Here is a 16,516-nt window from a genome sequence, read left to right as displayed (position 1 = left end):
GGGGTGGTGGAACTCAGGGCTCTGGGCCAAGAGGATGACCCTTGGGCATAGGCAGTTTGACTTCTATTTGGGGGGGGGGCGCAAGGACTGGAGAGGCTCAGGCCAGCTCCGCACAGCGGGGTTCAGGGCGGGAGCATCACCTCCACCCCCGACTCACCGCAGCAGACCACCCACCTGTCTGGGTTGTGGGGGGGCCGCAACCAAAAAATATGACTCAGCTCAAAAACTTTGAAAACCGCTCAGAATGCAGACAAGGGGTAGCTAGGGGCTGTGTGTGGGCAGGGGGAGAGATCAGGTTGTAGGGAGGGGATAGCTCAGGATGCAGGGAGGGGGATATGGGGGCAGCTCAGGGTGCAGACAGGGGGTAGCTAGGGACTATGTACGAGCAGGGGTAGCTAGGGGCTGCGTACGGGCAAGGGCGGTAGATTAGGTTGCAGGGAGAAGGATAGCTAGGGGCTGTGTGCCAGGAGGGCTCCCCCTGTGGTGGCTGCTCCCCAAGGGCTCTGCTGGCCCCAGAGCTGGGTCCCCTCATCCAGGCAGCTCTTACCAGCTGTGTGAGCAGTCAAAGAGGGCTGGAAGCTGAGGAGCAGCAGCAACCCCAGGCACCAGCAACAGATGGGGGAATGCCATGGCTGCCCACTCCATGGTACCACCAGCCAGAGGAGCAGCTACCCTGCACTGCCTGGCTCTGGCTTCCCACCTACAACCCAGCCAGAGGGCAAGGCCTGAGGAGGCCTGGGGGAGAGGAGAACGTGCAGGGGGATGGAACAGCTCCCAGACTGCCCCACTCTCAGAAAGGCACTGCAGTCGGGGGGGCCAACACCCTTGTTCCCTGCTAGCTCTGCCCATGGGCTCACAGCTTCTGCCTGCGGGGAGCACCAGGGCTTAGAACTTCAGTCCCACATGGATCCCAGCTTCAGTAGGGAGTGGGGGACGCTGGGGCTCCCGGCTTCAGCACCACACCGCTCCTGGCTTTGGGGGCAGGGGGGCCTTGCCAGTTTCAGCCCCGCACTACTCCTGGCTTGGCGGAGGGGAAGAGGGGCACCGGTTTCAGCCCCACACGGCTCCTGGCTTTGGTGGGTGGGGGAGCAGCTTCAGCCTTGCACCACTCCCAGCTTGAGCCCCGCAAGAGGGTGCCGGGGCTCCTGACTTTAGCCCCATAGGAGGTGCCCAGGGCTCAGGGCACCGGGTTTCAGCCACGGGACCCTGCGGCCCCCCCCGAAAAGGCTTGCAGACCCCTGGTTGAGGGCTGTTGGTAAAGGGTAAAAGCACACAAAGCACCAGATTTCATGAGGGGAGACCAGATTTCACGGTCCGTGACGCGTTTTTCATGGCTGTGAAATTGGTAGGGCCCTAGTCATGTGGGACTCTGTCACAAGTCTTACTAAAATGAAGATATAGCACATCATCTGCTTCCCCATTACTCACAGCGAGTAACCCTGACAAAGAAGGCAATTGGGTTGGTTTAGCATGATTTCTTCTTGACAAAATTATGCTGGCTATTCCTTATAATCCTATTATCCTCCAGGTGCTTACAAATTGATTGATTGATTGATAGATAATTTGTTCTAGCAACTTTAGGCTGACTGGTCTATAATTCACTGGGTCCTGTTTGTTACCCCTTTTAAAGAGAGGTGCTATGTTTTCCCTTCTCCAGTCCTCTGGGACATACACCTGCTGTCCAGGAATTCTCGAAAATAATTGCTAACGGTTCTGAGATTCAGATTCAGCTTAAGTACCCTAGGATGAATTTGATCAGACCTTGCCGACTTGAATATATCTAATGTATCTAAATATTCTTTAATTTGCTCTTTCCCTATTTTGGCTTGTGTTCCTTCCCCCTTGTTGTTAATATTAAGTGTGTTGAGTATCTGGTGAGCCACAATCTTTTTGGTGCAGACAGAAGCGAAACTGGCATTAAATACCTCAGCCTTCTTGATATCACCAGTTACTAGCTCTCCTTCCCCACTCACTAGAGGACCTACACTTTCTTTAATCTTTCTCTTGCTCCTAATGTATTTAAAGAACCTCTTCTTATTGCTTTTTATGTCTCCTGCTGTGCCTTAGCCTTTCTGATTTTGTCCCTGCCTGCTTATGCTACTCTTTTGTACTCCTCCTTACCAATGTGTCCACCTTTCCATATTTTGTAGGATTCCTTTTTGATTTTCAGGACATTATAGAGCCCCTGATGGAGCCATATTAGCCTCTTACTATTCTTACTATCTTTCCTTTCCACAGGGATAGTTTGTAGCTGTGCTTTTGATACTATCTTCTTGAAAAACTGCCAGGTCTCTCAAACACCCTTTTCCCTCAAAATTTCTCACCATGGGACCTTACCTACAAGTTCTGGGAGTTTGTTGAAGTCTGCTTTTTTTGAAGGCCATTGTCCTTATTCTGCTGGTCTCACTCCTTCCTTTCTTTAGAACCATGACATCTTATAATTTCATGATCACTTTCACCCAAATTGTCTTTAGATTTGCAATCAATTCCTCCCTGGCACTCAGAATTGAGTCTGAAATGGCTGCCCCCTGGCTATACAGCACTTTTCATCAGCAAATTTCCAAGCAGGTCAATATCATTATCCCCATTTTACAAATGAAGACACTGAGACAGAGAGAGGTAAAGTGACCTGCCCATAGTTACACAGACCAATGACAGAGCAGGGAATTGAACTCAGGTCTCCTGAGTCCCAGCCCACTTCCCTCTCCAAGATAGCATAAGACAATCTGTTGCAAGCGCTTTGGAGAAGGGGCCGTTCTTTCATTACGTGTTTGTATGGTCCTGGGCCTGGTGCATGGCTGAGGTTCCTACGCACCAGCACAAAGCAAATCTTGCATCTTGGCAGGGGGCTAGACTAGATGACCCTTGGGGTCCCTTCTAACCCTGTCGCTCTACGATTCTAATAAATACTCCCTCCCTCAACATACATCACTGGATGTGTATTATTACAAAATCTTGCAGTAGCACCATAATGGGATCTAGCCTGGATTGCATTTCGCATTTGGGACAGACATGTGAAACCAGGAATTCCACCCTTCCACCCATCTTAATCATTTGGTAGGGAGGAAGCCTAATACTAACAGCCAGAAAGCAAAAACAAATGTGATGTCCTCTTTACATACAGGGTTTGAAATAGACATACACACACACTGCACTGGCGTTACATGGTCTGTGGGTGTCTTTTGGGATGATAGCTCTTCAGTTTTGTAGATCTGGTGGTTGACTGTATAAAACTGCTAATGCACCCCATTCCTTCTGATTCACTATTAGGTCCCACTCAACCCTGTCTTTACATTACAAGCAAAAGCCTGATTCTCATTTGCACTAACTCGCTTCAGACTGCTCTTGCAATGTTAAGGGGCCTTCGTGTAAACGAGAACCAGCTCCCCAGAGTTGAAATCTTTGGACGTAAAGAAATAAGACAACTAAAGCCTTTATCTTCTGTACTGAGAGATATTTCCTATGGTCTACTTGGAGGAGGGAAGTGTTTTAGATCCATAGCACTTTCTCATGAGAAGAGTCCCTAATGCAGATTAGGGTGAAGTGGCATAGAGTGCAGCTGGATAGGATATCCTTTTACTGTAATTTCCAGGACCCATTAATTTTACATAATTTCATTCCATGGCCCCAGGAAATAGGAAAAGCAGTCTCCATAGGGGAAAGGGAGCAAAAATCCACAGACTCTCGGAGGCTCTTGACCATCCCATTAAACTTGTAGTCCAGACACCAGCTGGGCCTCCCAAGAAGGCAGGGGCACAATGCTAGTGTGAGCACTTAGATGAGAGCCGAAAGAATGAGTGCCACACGGTGGGCTTCTGGCTCATCTGACGACGTGGCAAACTCTGCTTCAGAACAAGAAGGGAAGAGTGGGTTTGGCCACAACAGAGTGCAGAAACCAAGAGACCTTTGGATTGCTCCAGAGTCCTCACACAGAGTCTTCTCCCTAGATTAACTAGGGCCCTTTAGGGGTCATCTTCAGCAGTAGCTTGTACTTCAAAGGGAAAAGACACAGTTCTTTAGAAAAACAGGGAAAATGACAAGGGAAGGGCCCAGGCCACCAGCACGTTCGAAGCCCAACTCTCCTTCAGCAACCTGAAGAGAGTAAGTGGTGATTTGGCTTACACTATATTTCGTATCCTTGTGGGAGAAGGTGGGTGTATAAGCAAGTGGTCACTTCCAGGTAAAAGTTCCTGACCTTGTGTGAGAGGCTCACATCTCCTAACAATGAATTCACACAGGCATAGACAAAGTTGCACTGGTATTTGACAATAGGGCTGATACACGCAGCAGGAAAATCTTCCACAAGTGGTGGGAAACAATGGTTTACAACCCCAGATGATCTAATTTAATGGAACAGTGAATCCTTCTACCTGAACTAATGCACAGATTTCTGAGCAGCCCTCTTCTGCCCTCTACTGTTTAAATACATGAGAAATAATAATTCTCAGTATATATCGTACACTGTTATCCCTAGGGCTTAAAGGTTTGTACAAAATGCAATTCAGGATTAAAAGTAAGGGAAAAGCTGGTGGCAAAAACCACAAAAAATAAGCCAGCAACAGTATTCGTGCCAGCAAGTTAAAGAAGTATGGATTGGATGAATGGACTGTAAGGTGGATAGAAAGCAGGCTAGATCGTCAGGCTCCATGGGAAGTGACCAACGGCTCAATGTCTAGTTGGCAACCGGTATCAAGTGCAGTGCCCCAAGGGTTGGTCCTGGGGCCGGTTTTGTTCAACATCGTCATTAATGATCTGGATGATAAGATGGATTGCACCCTCAGCAAGTTCACAGATGACACTAAGCTGGGGGGAGAGGTAGATATGCTGGAGGGTAGGGATAGGGTCCAGACTGACCTACACAAAGTGGAGGATTGGGCCAAAAGAAATCTGATGAGGTTCCACAAGGACAAGTGCAGAGTCCTGCACTTAGGACAGAAGATGCACCATTACAGGCTGGGGACCGACTGCCTAAGCAGCAGTTCTGCAGAAAAGGACCTGGGGATTACAGTGGACAAGAAGCTGGATATGAGTCAGCAGTGTGCCCTTGTTGCCAAGAAGGCTAACGGCATATTGGGCTGCATTAGTAGGAGCATTGCCAGCAGATGGAGGGAAGTGATTATTCCCCTCTATTCGGCACTGGTGAGGCCACATCTGGAGTATTGCATCCAGTTTTGGGCCCCCCATTACATAAAGGATGTGGACAAATTGGAGAGAGTCCAGCAGAGGGCAATGAAAATGATCAGTGGGCTGGGGCACATGACTTACAAGGAGGGGCTGAGGGAACTGGGATTGTTTAATCTGCAGAAGAGAATAGTGAGGGGGGGATTTGATAGCAGCCTTCAGCTATCTGAAGGGGAGTTCCAAGGAGGATGGAGCTTGGCTGGCCTAAGTGGTGGCAGATGACAGAACAAGGAGCAATGGTCTCAAGTTGCAGTGCGGGAGGTCTAGATTGGATATTAGGAAACACTATTTCACTAGGAGGACAGTGAAGCACTGGAATGGGTTACCTGTGGAGGTGGTGGAATCTTCATCCTTAGAGGTTTTTACAGTCCAGCTTGACAAAACCCTGGTTGGAATGATTTAGTTGAGAGTGGTCCTGCTTTGAGCAGAGGGTTGGACTAGATGACCTCCTGAGGTCTCTTCCAATCCTAATCTTCTATGATTCCATTATTCTAAGCCCTTGTTATTTATGCTAAGAAACCATTTAACAGGATAAGGTAAAACTTCATGGTTAAGGTAGTAAGTAGATAGGCTTTTCAGTTAATTTATGCTGCAATGGGACAATATCTATAAAGACCTGTCAGTTGACAGTGAAAGCAATTTCCATCTCCTCCCTCGCTAGTTAGGTGCATCAGGCATGCACGTTCATTCTAACTATGATGATGATGATGATTACTTGCTTTACTGAGGGAATCCCTCACTCACAGTTACAACATCAGGTACAATGTGTGAGATTAGCTCTACTTTTGTGTGTGTTACTCTGCTTCCATATTGTATTCCTCCATATATACACTGTTTAGAGAGAGCATGGAATATCAGCTTAACTATTTCAATCCCATAACCAAACAGAAACTTTCAATAACAATATCTGTAAATCAGCTAATTCAGTCCCAGAGGGTCTCCAAAGGAAATATCCCATAATAATGAGCAGACTTGTTATAGCAGAACATAATGACCTATCTTTATATGCAAGGACCAGTTCTATGAAAATGAATAGCTTTCCTTCTCTCAGGCAGATGCCCATAATCTTCCTCCTTCCCCAGTTCAGCTAATTAAACAGAATTTGCATCCACTTTACTGGGAAAGCTAAGGGACTCAGAACAAAATCCCAGTGATGAGTGCATCACAGTTGTGCATCAAGAGGAGGGAGCATGCACAGGGCAGAGGAAGAGGACAACAAACTATAAGATACATGGAGCTATCATGTGGCTGTTTATTTTTGCTGGGACCCCATCTGCTGATATACTGAATCATCTCTGGTCTGTCTCATAACTCTTAGGATCGGTAACAACATAAGTTGTTTCGCACATTAAGGACTGGCCAGCTCCTAAATCTTGCTTAGGGGAATCAGTGGGGTTTACTGCACTGGGAGAAGGGTGAGTTTTCAGCTAATGGGACTTGCCTAGAACTGAGTCGCAGATGGGCCTGCTTTCCCATGCCAAGAACCTCTACCCTCCTCCAGGCTTCCTTACCAAAAGCAACCTCCCCCTGCTGCCCAGTTTGCCTGGGATCTGTCTGAGAGGAGGTACGCTAAGTCTCATGAATCTCGTGAAGAGGGTTACTGTCAGTTCGGTGGCTTGCATTGCTGCCTGCTTTTAGCAGGCAGTTGTCCAAGTATGGGAATATCATAATTGCATTTCTGCACAGGTATGCTGCAACCACGGCCAATATCTTCCAAAACACTAGAGGGGCAGTAGAGTGGCCAAAGGGAAGGACCCTGTATTGGAAGTGGTCCTGTCCGATGGTAAAATGGAGAAATCTAAGATGAGAGGATGTATTGTTACGTGAAAATACACATCCCGGAGATCAAGGGATGAGAACCAATCACCTCTTTCTAGAGCTGGAATTATGGTACCTACTGTGACCATCTTGAATCGTTGTGTTTTGATAAATTTGTTGAGTCATTGTAGATCGAGTATTGGTCTCTAGCCACCGGATTTTTTCTTTGTGAGAAAATAGTGGAAATAAAATCCTCTCCCTCTGTGTTCTCTTTGAACGGGTTCTACTGCTCCTAACTTCATGAGGTGGCTTACCTCCTGGCACAGTAGAGACTCGTGAGAGGGATCCCTGAAGAGGGTCGGGGAGGAAGGATGGGTAGAGGCGTTGGGGGAAAAATGAGGGATGGAGAAACCAGTTTGTATGATTTCTAGCACCCACTTGTCAGATGTGATGGTCTTCCAGATTGGATAAAATGGAACTAAACAATATCTGAATGGTTGGGAGAGAGATGGTGTCACCAGCACAGATAGACCTGGGGTTCTCGTGTCCTCAACCAAAGCTTCAAATTTGTTGTCTGGAGGTTGATGGTTGGGACTCAGCTACTGAAGAAGTGGACTGGCATCCCCTCGGGGGCCTGTGACTCAAATCACCATTTTTGTTGCGAATACATGGTCTGGCAGTAGTGTAGGGGTACATAATAATTTCGCTGTTTTTTCCTGGGTTTTGGTGTATAGATTCCCAAGGATCAGAGTGTCGCTTGTGAATCCTTGAGCGAGTGGAGAGAGTCATCTGTCTTCTCATCAAAGAGTTTGGGACCCTCGAATGGCAAATCCTAAACCACGGATTGCACCTCCTTAGGGAAGCCGGAGAGACGGAGCCATGAGGTCTCTCTCATCACAACAGCTGTCGCCACTGAACTTCCAGCTGTGTCCGCAGAATCAAGTGCGGCTTGCAGGGCTCTTTTGGAGATGAGTTGTCCCTCTGATACAAGCGCTGTGAATTGTTCTCTTGTCCTCGGAAATAAAATCAGTCAATTCAGACATTTTTGTGTAGTTAATATAGTCACATTTTGCCAGAAATGCCTCGTAGTTGGCTATATGGAGGTGTAGTATAGCCAAGGAATAAGCCTTGCGGCCAAAAAGATCAAGTCTTTTCCACTCTTTGTCATGAGGTGTGGTTTTGGGCTGTTGTTGCCTATCACGTTCCTGGACTACATCCACCACTACGGAATTGAGCGCTGGATGTGAAAAGAGGAACTCTGTGCCCTTGGCTGGTACATAATACTTTTTTGTCAGACCTCTTGCAGGTTTTGACAGGGTCCATCAGCACATCGTTCATAGAGATTTTGGATGAAGCAGATGTATGCAAAATGTCCACTACTTTGTGTTGTGCCACTTGGACCTCCTCAAGGGAGATGTCCAGGGAGCTAGCCACACCTTTTAAATAGATCCTAAAATAGTCTGAAATTGTCCCCTATATTATTGGGAGGAGGCATAATGGTGTCATCTGTGGATAGTGATGGCAAGTGGGTAGGTGGTACTCCTTCCAGGATCAGGGTTCTTCCTCATCTTCCTCCGGTTCCCCTGCCACCATCAAAGATCCAGGCACCAAAGCTGCAGATGACTGCTGTATGCCGGGTCTGGATGTGGCAGGCAGTCCCTGTTGTGTGAGGTATGCCGCCCACAGGTTCCAGTATGCCCACTGGGGTGGGGAAGACGTGGGGGGCCTCCAGGGCTGGCCGTACCATTGAAAATACTTGGGATCAGTGAATTATGTCCCCTGAGGGGGTCCTGAGTTAGTCAGTTCATGGTAGAGGGGAGATTGTGGAGGGAGATCTCCTTGTCCTTCCTCACTCTCATCCCCCTCTTCACTCGAATAGGGAGGAGCAGATTGTATTGGAGATCACAGAATCATAGAATATCAGGGTTGGAAGGGACCTCAGGAGGTCATCTAGTCCAACCCCCTGCTCAAAGCAGGACCAACACCAACTAAATCATCCCACCCAGGGCTTTCTCAAGCCTGACCTTAAAAACCTCAAAGGTAGGAGATTCCACCACCTCCTTAGGTACCCATTCCAGTGCTTCACCACCCTCCTAGTGAAAAAGATTTTCCTAATATCCAACCTAAATCTCCCCCACTGCAACTTGAGACCATTACTCCTTGTTCTGTCATCTGCTACCACTGAGAACAGTCTAGAGCCATCCTCTTTGGAACCCCCTTTCAGGTAGGTGAAAGCAGCTATCAAATTCCCCCCCTCATTCTTCTCTTCCACAGACTAAACAATCCCAGTTCCCTCAGCCTCTCCTCAGAAGTCATGTGTTCCAGTCCCCTAATCATTTTTGTTGCCCTCCGCTGGACTCTTTCCAATTTTTCCACATCCTTCTTGTAGTGTGGGGCCCAAAACTGGACACAGTACTCCAGATGAGGCCTCACCAATGTCGAACAGAGGGGAACGATCACATCCCTCGATCTGCTGGCAATGCCCCTACTTATACATCCCAAAATACCATTGGCCTTCTTGGCAACAAGGGCACACTGTTGACTCATATCCAGCTTCTCGTCCACTGTAACCCTTAGGTCCTTTTCTGCAGACCTGCTGCTGAGCCATTCGGTCCCTAGTCTGTAGCGGTGCATTGGATTCTTTCGTCGTAAGTGCAGGACTCTGCACTTGTCCTTGTTGAACCTCATCAGATTTCTTTTGGCACAATCCTCTAATTTGTCTAGGGCCCTCTGTATCCTATCCCTAGACTCCAGCGAATCTACCTCTCCTCCTAGTTTAGTGTCATCTGCAAACTTGCTGGGGGTGCAATCCACACCATCCTGCAGATCATTTATGAAGATATTGAACAAAAACGGCCCCAGGACTGACCCTTGGGGCACTCCACTTGATACCGGCTGCCAACTAGACATGGAGCCATTGATCACTACCCGTTGAGCCCGACAATCTAGCCAACTTTCTATCCACCTTATAGTGCATTCATCCAGCCCATACTTCTTTAACTTGCTGACAAGAATACTGTGGGAGACAGTGTCAAAAGCTTTGCTAAAGTCAAGGAACAATACGTCCACTGCTTTCCCTTTATCCACAGAACCAGTTATCTCGTCATAGAAGGCAATTAGATTAGTCAGGCATGACTTGCCCTTGGTGAATCCATGCTGACTCTTCCTGATCACTTTCCTCTCCTCTAAGTGCTTCAGAATTGATTGCTTGAGGACCTGCTCCATGATTTTTCCAGGGACTGAGGTGAGGCTGACTGGCCTGTAGTTCCCAGGATCCTCCTTCTTCCCTTTTTTAAAGATGGGCACTACAGTAGCCTTTTTCCAGTCGTCCGGGACTTCCCCCGATCGCCATGAGTTTTCAAAGATAATGGTCAATGGTTCTGCAATCACATCCGCCAACTCCTTTAGCACTCTTGGATGCAGCGCATCCGGCCCCATGGACTTGTGCTCGTCCAGCTTTTCTAAATAGTCCCGAACCACTTCTTTCTTCACAGCGGGCTGGTCACCTCCTCCCCATGCTGTGCTGCCCAGTGCAGCAGTCTGGGAGCTGACCTTGTTCATGAAGACAGAGGCAAAAAAAGCATTGAGTACATTAGCTTTTTCCACATCCTCTGTCACTAGGTTGCCTCCCTCATTCAGTAAGGGGTTCACACTTTCCTTGGCTTTCTTCTCGTTGCCAACATACCTGAAGAAACCCTTCTTGTTACTCTTAACGTCTCTTGCTAGCTGCAACTCCAGGTATGATTTGGCCTTCCTGATTTCACTCCTGCATCCCCGAGCAATATTTGTATACTCTTCCCTGGTCATTTGTCCAATCTTCCACTTCTTGTAAGCTTCTTTTTTGTATTTAAGATCAGCAAGGATTTCACTGTTAAGCCAAGCTGGTCGCCTGCCATATTTACTATTCTTTCTACACATCAGGATGGTTTGTCCCTGTAACCTCAATAAAGATTCTTTAAAATACAGCCAGCTCTCCTGGATTCCTTTCCCCCTCACGTTATTCTCCCAGGGGATCCTGCCCATCAGTTCCCTGAGGGAGTCAAAGTCTGCTTTTCTGAAGTCCAGGGTCCATATTCTGCTGCTCTACTTTCTTCCTCGTGTCAGGATCCTGAACTTGACCATCCCATGGTCACTGCCTCTCAGGTTCCCATCCACTTTTGCTTCCCCTACTAATTCTTCCCCGTTTGTGAGCAGCAGGTCAAGAAGAGCTCTGCCCCTAGCTGGATCCTCCAGCACTTGCACCAGGAAATTGTCCCCTACATTTTCCAAAAACTTCCTGGATTGTCTGTGCACCGCTGTATTGCACTCCCAGCAGATATCAGGGTGATTGAAGTCTCCCATGAGAATCAGGGCGTGCAATCTAGTAACTTCTGCGAGTTGCCGGAAGAAAGCCTCGTCCACTTCATCCCCCTGGTCCGGTGGTCTATAGCAGACTCCCACCACGACATCACCCTTGTTGCTCACACTTCTAACCTTAATCCAGAGACTCTCAGGTTTTTCTGCAGTTTCATACTTGAGCTCTGAGCAGTCGTACTGCTCTCTTACATGCAGTGCAACTCCCCCACCTTTTCTGCCCTGCCTGTCCTTCCTGAACAGTTTATATCCATCCATGACAGTACTCCAGTCATGTGAGTTATCCTACCAAGTCTCTGTTATTCCAATCACATCATAATTCCTTGACTGCGCCAGGACTTCCAGTTCTCCCTGCTTGTTTTCCAGGCTTCGTGCATTTGTGTATAGGCACTTGAGATAACCCGCTGATCATCCCTCTTTCTCAGAATGAGGCAGGAGACCTCTCCTCTCACGCTCTCCTGCTTGTCCTTCCTCCTGGTATCCCACTTCCCCACTTACCTCAGGGCTTTGGTCTCCTTCCCCCGGTGAACCTAGTTTAAAGCCCTCCTCACTAGGTTAGCCAGCCTGCTTGCGAAGATGCCCTTCCCTCTCTTCGTTCGGTGGAGCCCGTCTCTGCCTAGCACTCTTTCTTCTTGGAACACCATCCCATGGTCAAAGACTCCAAAGCCTTCTCTCCGACACCACCTGCGTAGCCATTCGTTGACTTCCACGATTCGACGGTCTCTACCTGGGCCTTTTCCTTCCACGGGGAGGATGGAAGAGAAGACCACTTGCACCATCCTTCTTCCCAGATGCAAGGAGACTCGGTGCCAAGCATGACATGTTTGTGTTGGTGCCGATGATAGGGGAGTCAGGGACAACTAAGAGACGAAGAGGCCCTTGTGGCTGAGAAACTGCTGCGAGGTCTGTTTGATTGGCCCCTGAGGCGGTATCATTGTCGGTGCTGGGAGCTGCTGTGTATAAGCTGGCACTGAAGGCTGTGCCGCTGTGCGCACCGAGCATGCCTTTGAAGGAGCCACCGTTTGTCCCGGTGCCACGCTGTTGCGTGCGGATCGCAGCTTTGGTATTGGCAGTGCCGAGGCACGAGGCTTAGATTTCTCCTTAGTGCCTCTGTCAGAGCCGACTCATTTAGAGTCTCTGCCTCTAGCGGTACCAGCGGTGCCGGGTGGTCCTGCTGTGCCTATAACCGATGCTGACAGTGCAGTCGATGCCAGGTGCTGAGTGTCCACTTGTGGAACGTCATTTCTTGGCTGATTCGTGCGTTGGGGACACAGGTGCCTGCCTTTTTGATGTTTTTTGGCAGGTTGCTCAGATGCATGGTTGAGGAGGAACCCCTGTCAGAAGCCGTGGTCAGAGAAGTTTCACCAGGAGGGCTCCGGGCTCAGATGCAGGTCTAAGAGACTTCTCCTTAAGGAGGAGCTTTAACTGCAAATCTCTAGCTTTTCTTGTCCTGGCAGTGAGCTTGAGGCAGTGCGGGCACGTCTGAGTCGTGTGCGTTTCGCAGAGGCAGCGAACACACTGATCGTGGCCTCCTGAGACAGGTGTAGCAAGCTTGCAGTTGAGACAGCGTTTAACGCCCAGGAAACCAGGCATTCCTGTCAGTGGGGGCTTTCGCTCTCAGAGCGGCTGTGTATTCGAAGGTTCAACTGAAACTTCTCCCCAGCCAGTAGTTCAAAAGGCAAGGAAAAGGAAAAAGGGTTTTGTTTTGTTTTGTTTTAAACTAGGTGACAGGGATAAAAGAAAAAGGGAAACAATGTAAATAGCTGTTAATGAGAAAACTAAGAAACTAACTGTTAAACTAACTAACTACTAAGTAGCGAGGCGCTGCTGATTGCTCCGACTCTGTAGCGGAGGGCGTAGAGAAGGAACTAAGTTGGGGGGCTGGTCACACAGCATCAGTTAACTGCCTGAAGCAGCATGAGATGGGGACCATGCATGTGCGACCCAACCGGGCACTGTTACCAGAAGTCTCTGAGTACAAGCACAGGGGCGCACAAACACTTAAAATGGAGCACCCCGAGGGACAGCACTCAAAGAAGAACAATTGGAATCAAATCCTCAAAAACCGCAAACACCTGCCAATGCATGTCCTGACTTGCAGCATGAGCTCTCCCTGGAACATTACCCTGCTCATATGCATGGAATTTCATAGTGTACTGTCATTTACAATAAAAAGAAAACTGATCAAAGGTTCCAAGTAATTCTTCAGTTATACTGTATGTTAATACCCATAGGTAAATTCAAGGGCTGAATTTTTTAATTGAGGCATTGTTTTTATTATCCTGCACGAACAATAATACAAACAACAATGTTACAGATCAAGCTGGTGGCCAAATCTCTTTCACACTGCAGGTACCTTGCTGGGGAAAAGATGAAGGAAACCTCTGGAAATATGAACATACATTGGGGTGGTGCACTTAAAGTCCCACCCAGGTTCCAGAAATAGATCCACATGGGAAATTCCATTAGAACAGGCAGAATCCTTCAAATTGCTGGAGTCTTTGTCACTCATTGCCCTGGCAGATCCACCTACCCCTATCTGCTGTACCCCCTAATCTCTTTTTGCAGAATCACTGGTACACACCCTACAGTCATTAATACAACAGGTGCAGTTAGACAGATCTGGCAGTGTATGAATAAAAATCCTGGAGAAGCTAAAACTCACCAACAGGAGATGATGATAATAATGATGCTTTGTAGTTATACCATATAGTGTTTTATACCTTCAGTGTGATTTCTAACCCTGGATAATTCAACGGGCACTGTCAACTCCAAAAGCACATTTCTGTCTGAACATTTTTTCTTACTGTTGTTACAAGTAACATCTAAGGTTAAAGGAAACAAATCTCTGTTTTTTTTCAGCTTGCTCGCTCTGTGCTTTGACAGCACTTTATGCACGGACAATTTCAACATTTCTCCTGTACAGTCTGTTTCCTCTGTGTGTGGGTCTTTCACAGGTTTGGGAGAGCAATTCCTTCAACTCCCTTTGTAAATTGACAGGGGAAGTATGACCTAGTGGATGTTCAGACTTACAAGGCAGAAAATCCTCAGGTTGAACCGTGGGTGAACCATCAACCTGTTGTATGGTTTTAAACAAATCTCTTAATTCCTCAGTGCCTCAGTTTGCCCACCAATACAATGGGAATTAATTACAATTACATGCTCCGGGGGAGGGTTTGTGACGATAATTCATTTATGTTTGACCAGCATTTTGGAGATGTGAAGATGAATATGCAACACGGTATCACTACAAGATGGAATGGAATTCACAGCTTAGGTTAGCAAATAACATTCAGTCCCAGAAAACAGGGAAATATGCAATATCCAGTTGTGCTGATGGAGTGAGGGACCTACACCAGATGCAAATTATAGGGGGCACCTGAGGATTTCTGCCAAGAGTCATTACCTTGTTAATGTCACAATGCAAGGAAACCTAATTACCTCTCCCAGTAATAATCAATGCAAAATGTTAAAGAGAATGGATTTTGAGTGACATTTAGGAGTGAAGCAGATCCCTTAGAAGGATGTAAACTGTATTACTTCTCCCGTAAGGTTGCAAGAGCCCTTTAAATTCCCTTCAGCAGCAGCCATCCCTATTTCACAGGAAAGATATATGTGCCTCCTTCTTCTCATGGCTTATCTCTTTTAAGCTGATTGGCTTGTAACTCACAAAGTCAGAATCCCCAGATGAGTAATGTGTGGCCTCTTATGTGAGCCTGATGGAGCCAGTACTCAAAGCCGACCATCACATGTTTATGCAGAACCATTCTGAAGCCAAGATTTATGTCATATCATGGAAGAAACAGCCAATTAGTCACTAGCATCTAGTTCTTCAACAACACAAAGTGAAAATTTCCATAATTTATGTGCTTTGTTTTTAAACAACATCAAATAAGCTCCAAATGACAGCAGACATTGCTTGCTGGACACGTGGGAGGATGGATTAAATGATTCACTGGAAAGGTGATTAAATGATTTAGTGTAATATCACATACCTGGATCTAGATTATATTGTTCTAGGAGCCTGAAGACCAGTTTGCTTAACATTTTGTGGTTGAGTTTGTTAGGTCGTAAACCTTGATACTGCCTGTAAACAAAACAAACAAAGCAAGGAAGAAACATCAATGCAAGCAGATAAGATACTTCTCCCTTTTAATAGCAGGGATGTTGTCTGATGCTTGGTGGTGGTAACAACTTCTTTTCCCTCCTCATCTATTACAGCTGAGCCTAAACCATTCTTTCCTCCAACTGGGTCTAAATTAGCTGTTACCACTCAAGAAAGACATCATGGATAGTTCCCTGAAAACATCCACTCAATGTGCAGCAGCAATCAAAAAAGCAAACAGAATGTTAGGAACCATTAGGAAAGGAATAGATAACAAGACAGAAAATATACTGCCATTATATAAGTCCATGGTACGCCCACACCTTGAATACTATGAGCAGTTCTGGTCACTCCATCTCAAAAAAGTTGCATTAGGAAGGGAAAAAAATGCAGGGAAGGGCAACAAAAATTACTAGGGATATGAAACAACTTCTGTATGAGAGATTAAAAGGACTGGGACTCTTACATTTGGAAACGAAACAACTAAGTAGGGATATGATAGAGGTCTATAAGATCATGACTGGTGTGTAGAAAGTGAATAAGGAAGGGTTATTTACTCCTTCACATAATACAAGAACCCAATGAAATTAATAGGCAGCAGGTTTAAAACAAACAAAAGGAAGTACTTCTTTACACAACGCACAGTCACCCTGTGGAACTCATTGCCAGGGGATGTTGTGAAGACCAAAACTATAATTAAGTTCTAACAAGAAATAGATAAGTTCATGGAGGATAGGCCCATCAGTGGCTTTTAGCGAAGATGGTCATGGATTCAACCCCATGCTCTTGGCATCCTAAGCCTCTGACTGCCAGATGCTGGGAGTGGATGACAGGAGATGGATCACTCAATAATTGCCCTGTTCTGTTCATTCTCTCTAAAGCACCTGGTATCAGCCACCAACAGAAGACAGGATACTGGCCTAGATGGACCACTGTTCTGACCCAGTCTGGTTATTCTTATGTTGTGGAAAGTCCTAGCCAATAAAGCCTCCATATGGTCCAATTAAACCTTCAAAACACTGCTTCTGAGACAGCAGCAAAGTGGAGAGCTTACTTTAAGGTAAGTGCTTCTCTTTCCATCAGTTAGCTGATACTTGTGTCTTCATCAGCCTCCGATTC

At 46.9% G+C, this 16,516-nt stretch overlaps 1 protein-coding gene across 11 annotated transcripts in view; it reads right to left on the bottom strand.

Moving 5' to 3' along the window:
* Positions 1-16,516, bottom strand: part of EXD3 (exonuclease 3'-5' domain containing 3) — a 556,345-nt gene that overhangs the window by 371,362 nt on the left and 168,467 nt on the right. For all 11 annotated transcript variants that reach the window (XM_077836023.1, XM_077836024.1, XM_077836021.1 and 8 more), the window contains one exon: positions 15,288-15,379. In XM_077836023.1, coding sequence (XP_077692149.1) covers positions 15,288-15,379 — 92 coding nt within the window. The remainder of the gene's footprint in view (positions 1-15,287; positions 15,380-16,516) is intronic.

The sequence above is a fragment of the Eretmochelys imbricata genome, chromosome 16 (assembly GCF_965152235.1).
Source record: "Eretmochelys imbricata isolate rEreImb1 chromosome 16, rEreImb1.hap1, whole genome shotgun sequence".
Lineage (NCBI taxonomy): Eukaryota > Metazoa > Chordata > Testudines > Cheloniidae > Eretmochelys > Eretmochelys imbricata.
Note: the sequence above shows the minus strand (reverse complement) of the source record. Positions and strands in the feature narration are given on the sequence as shown.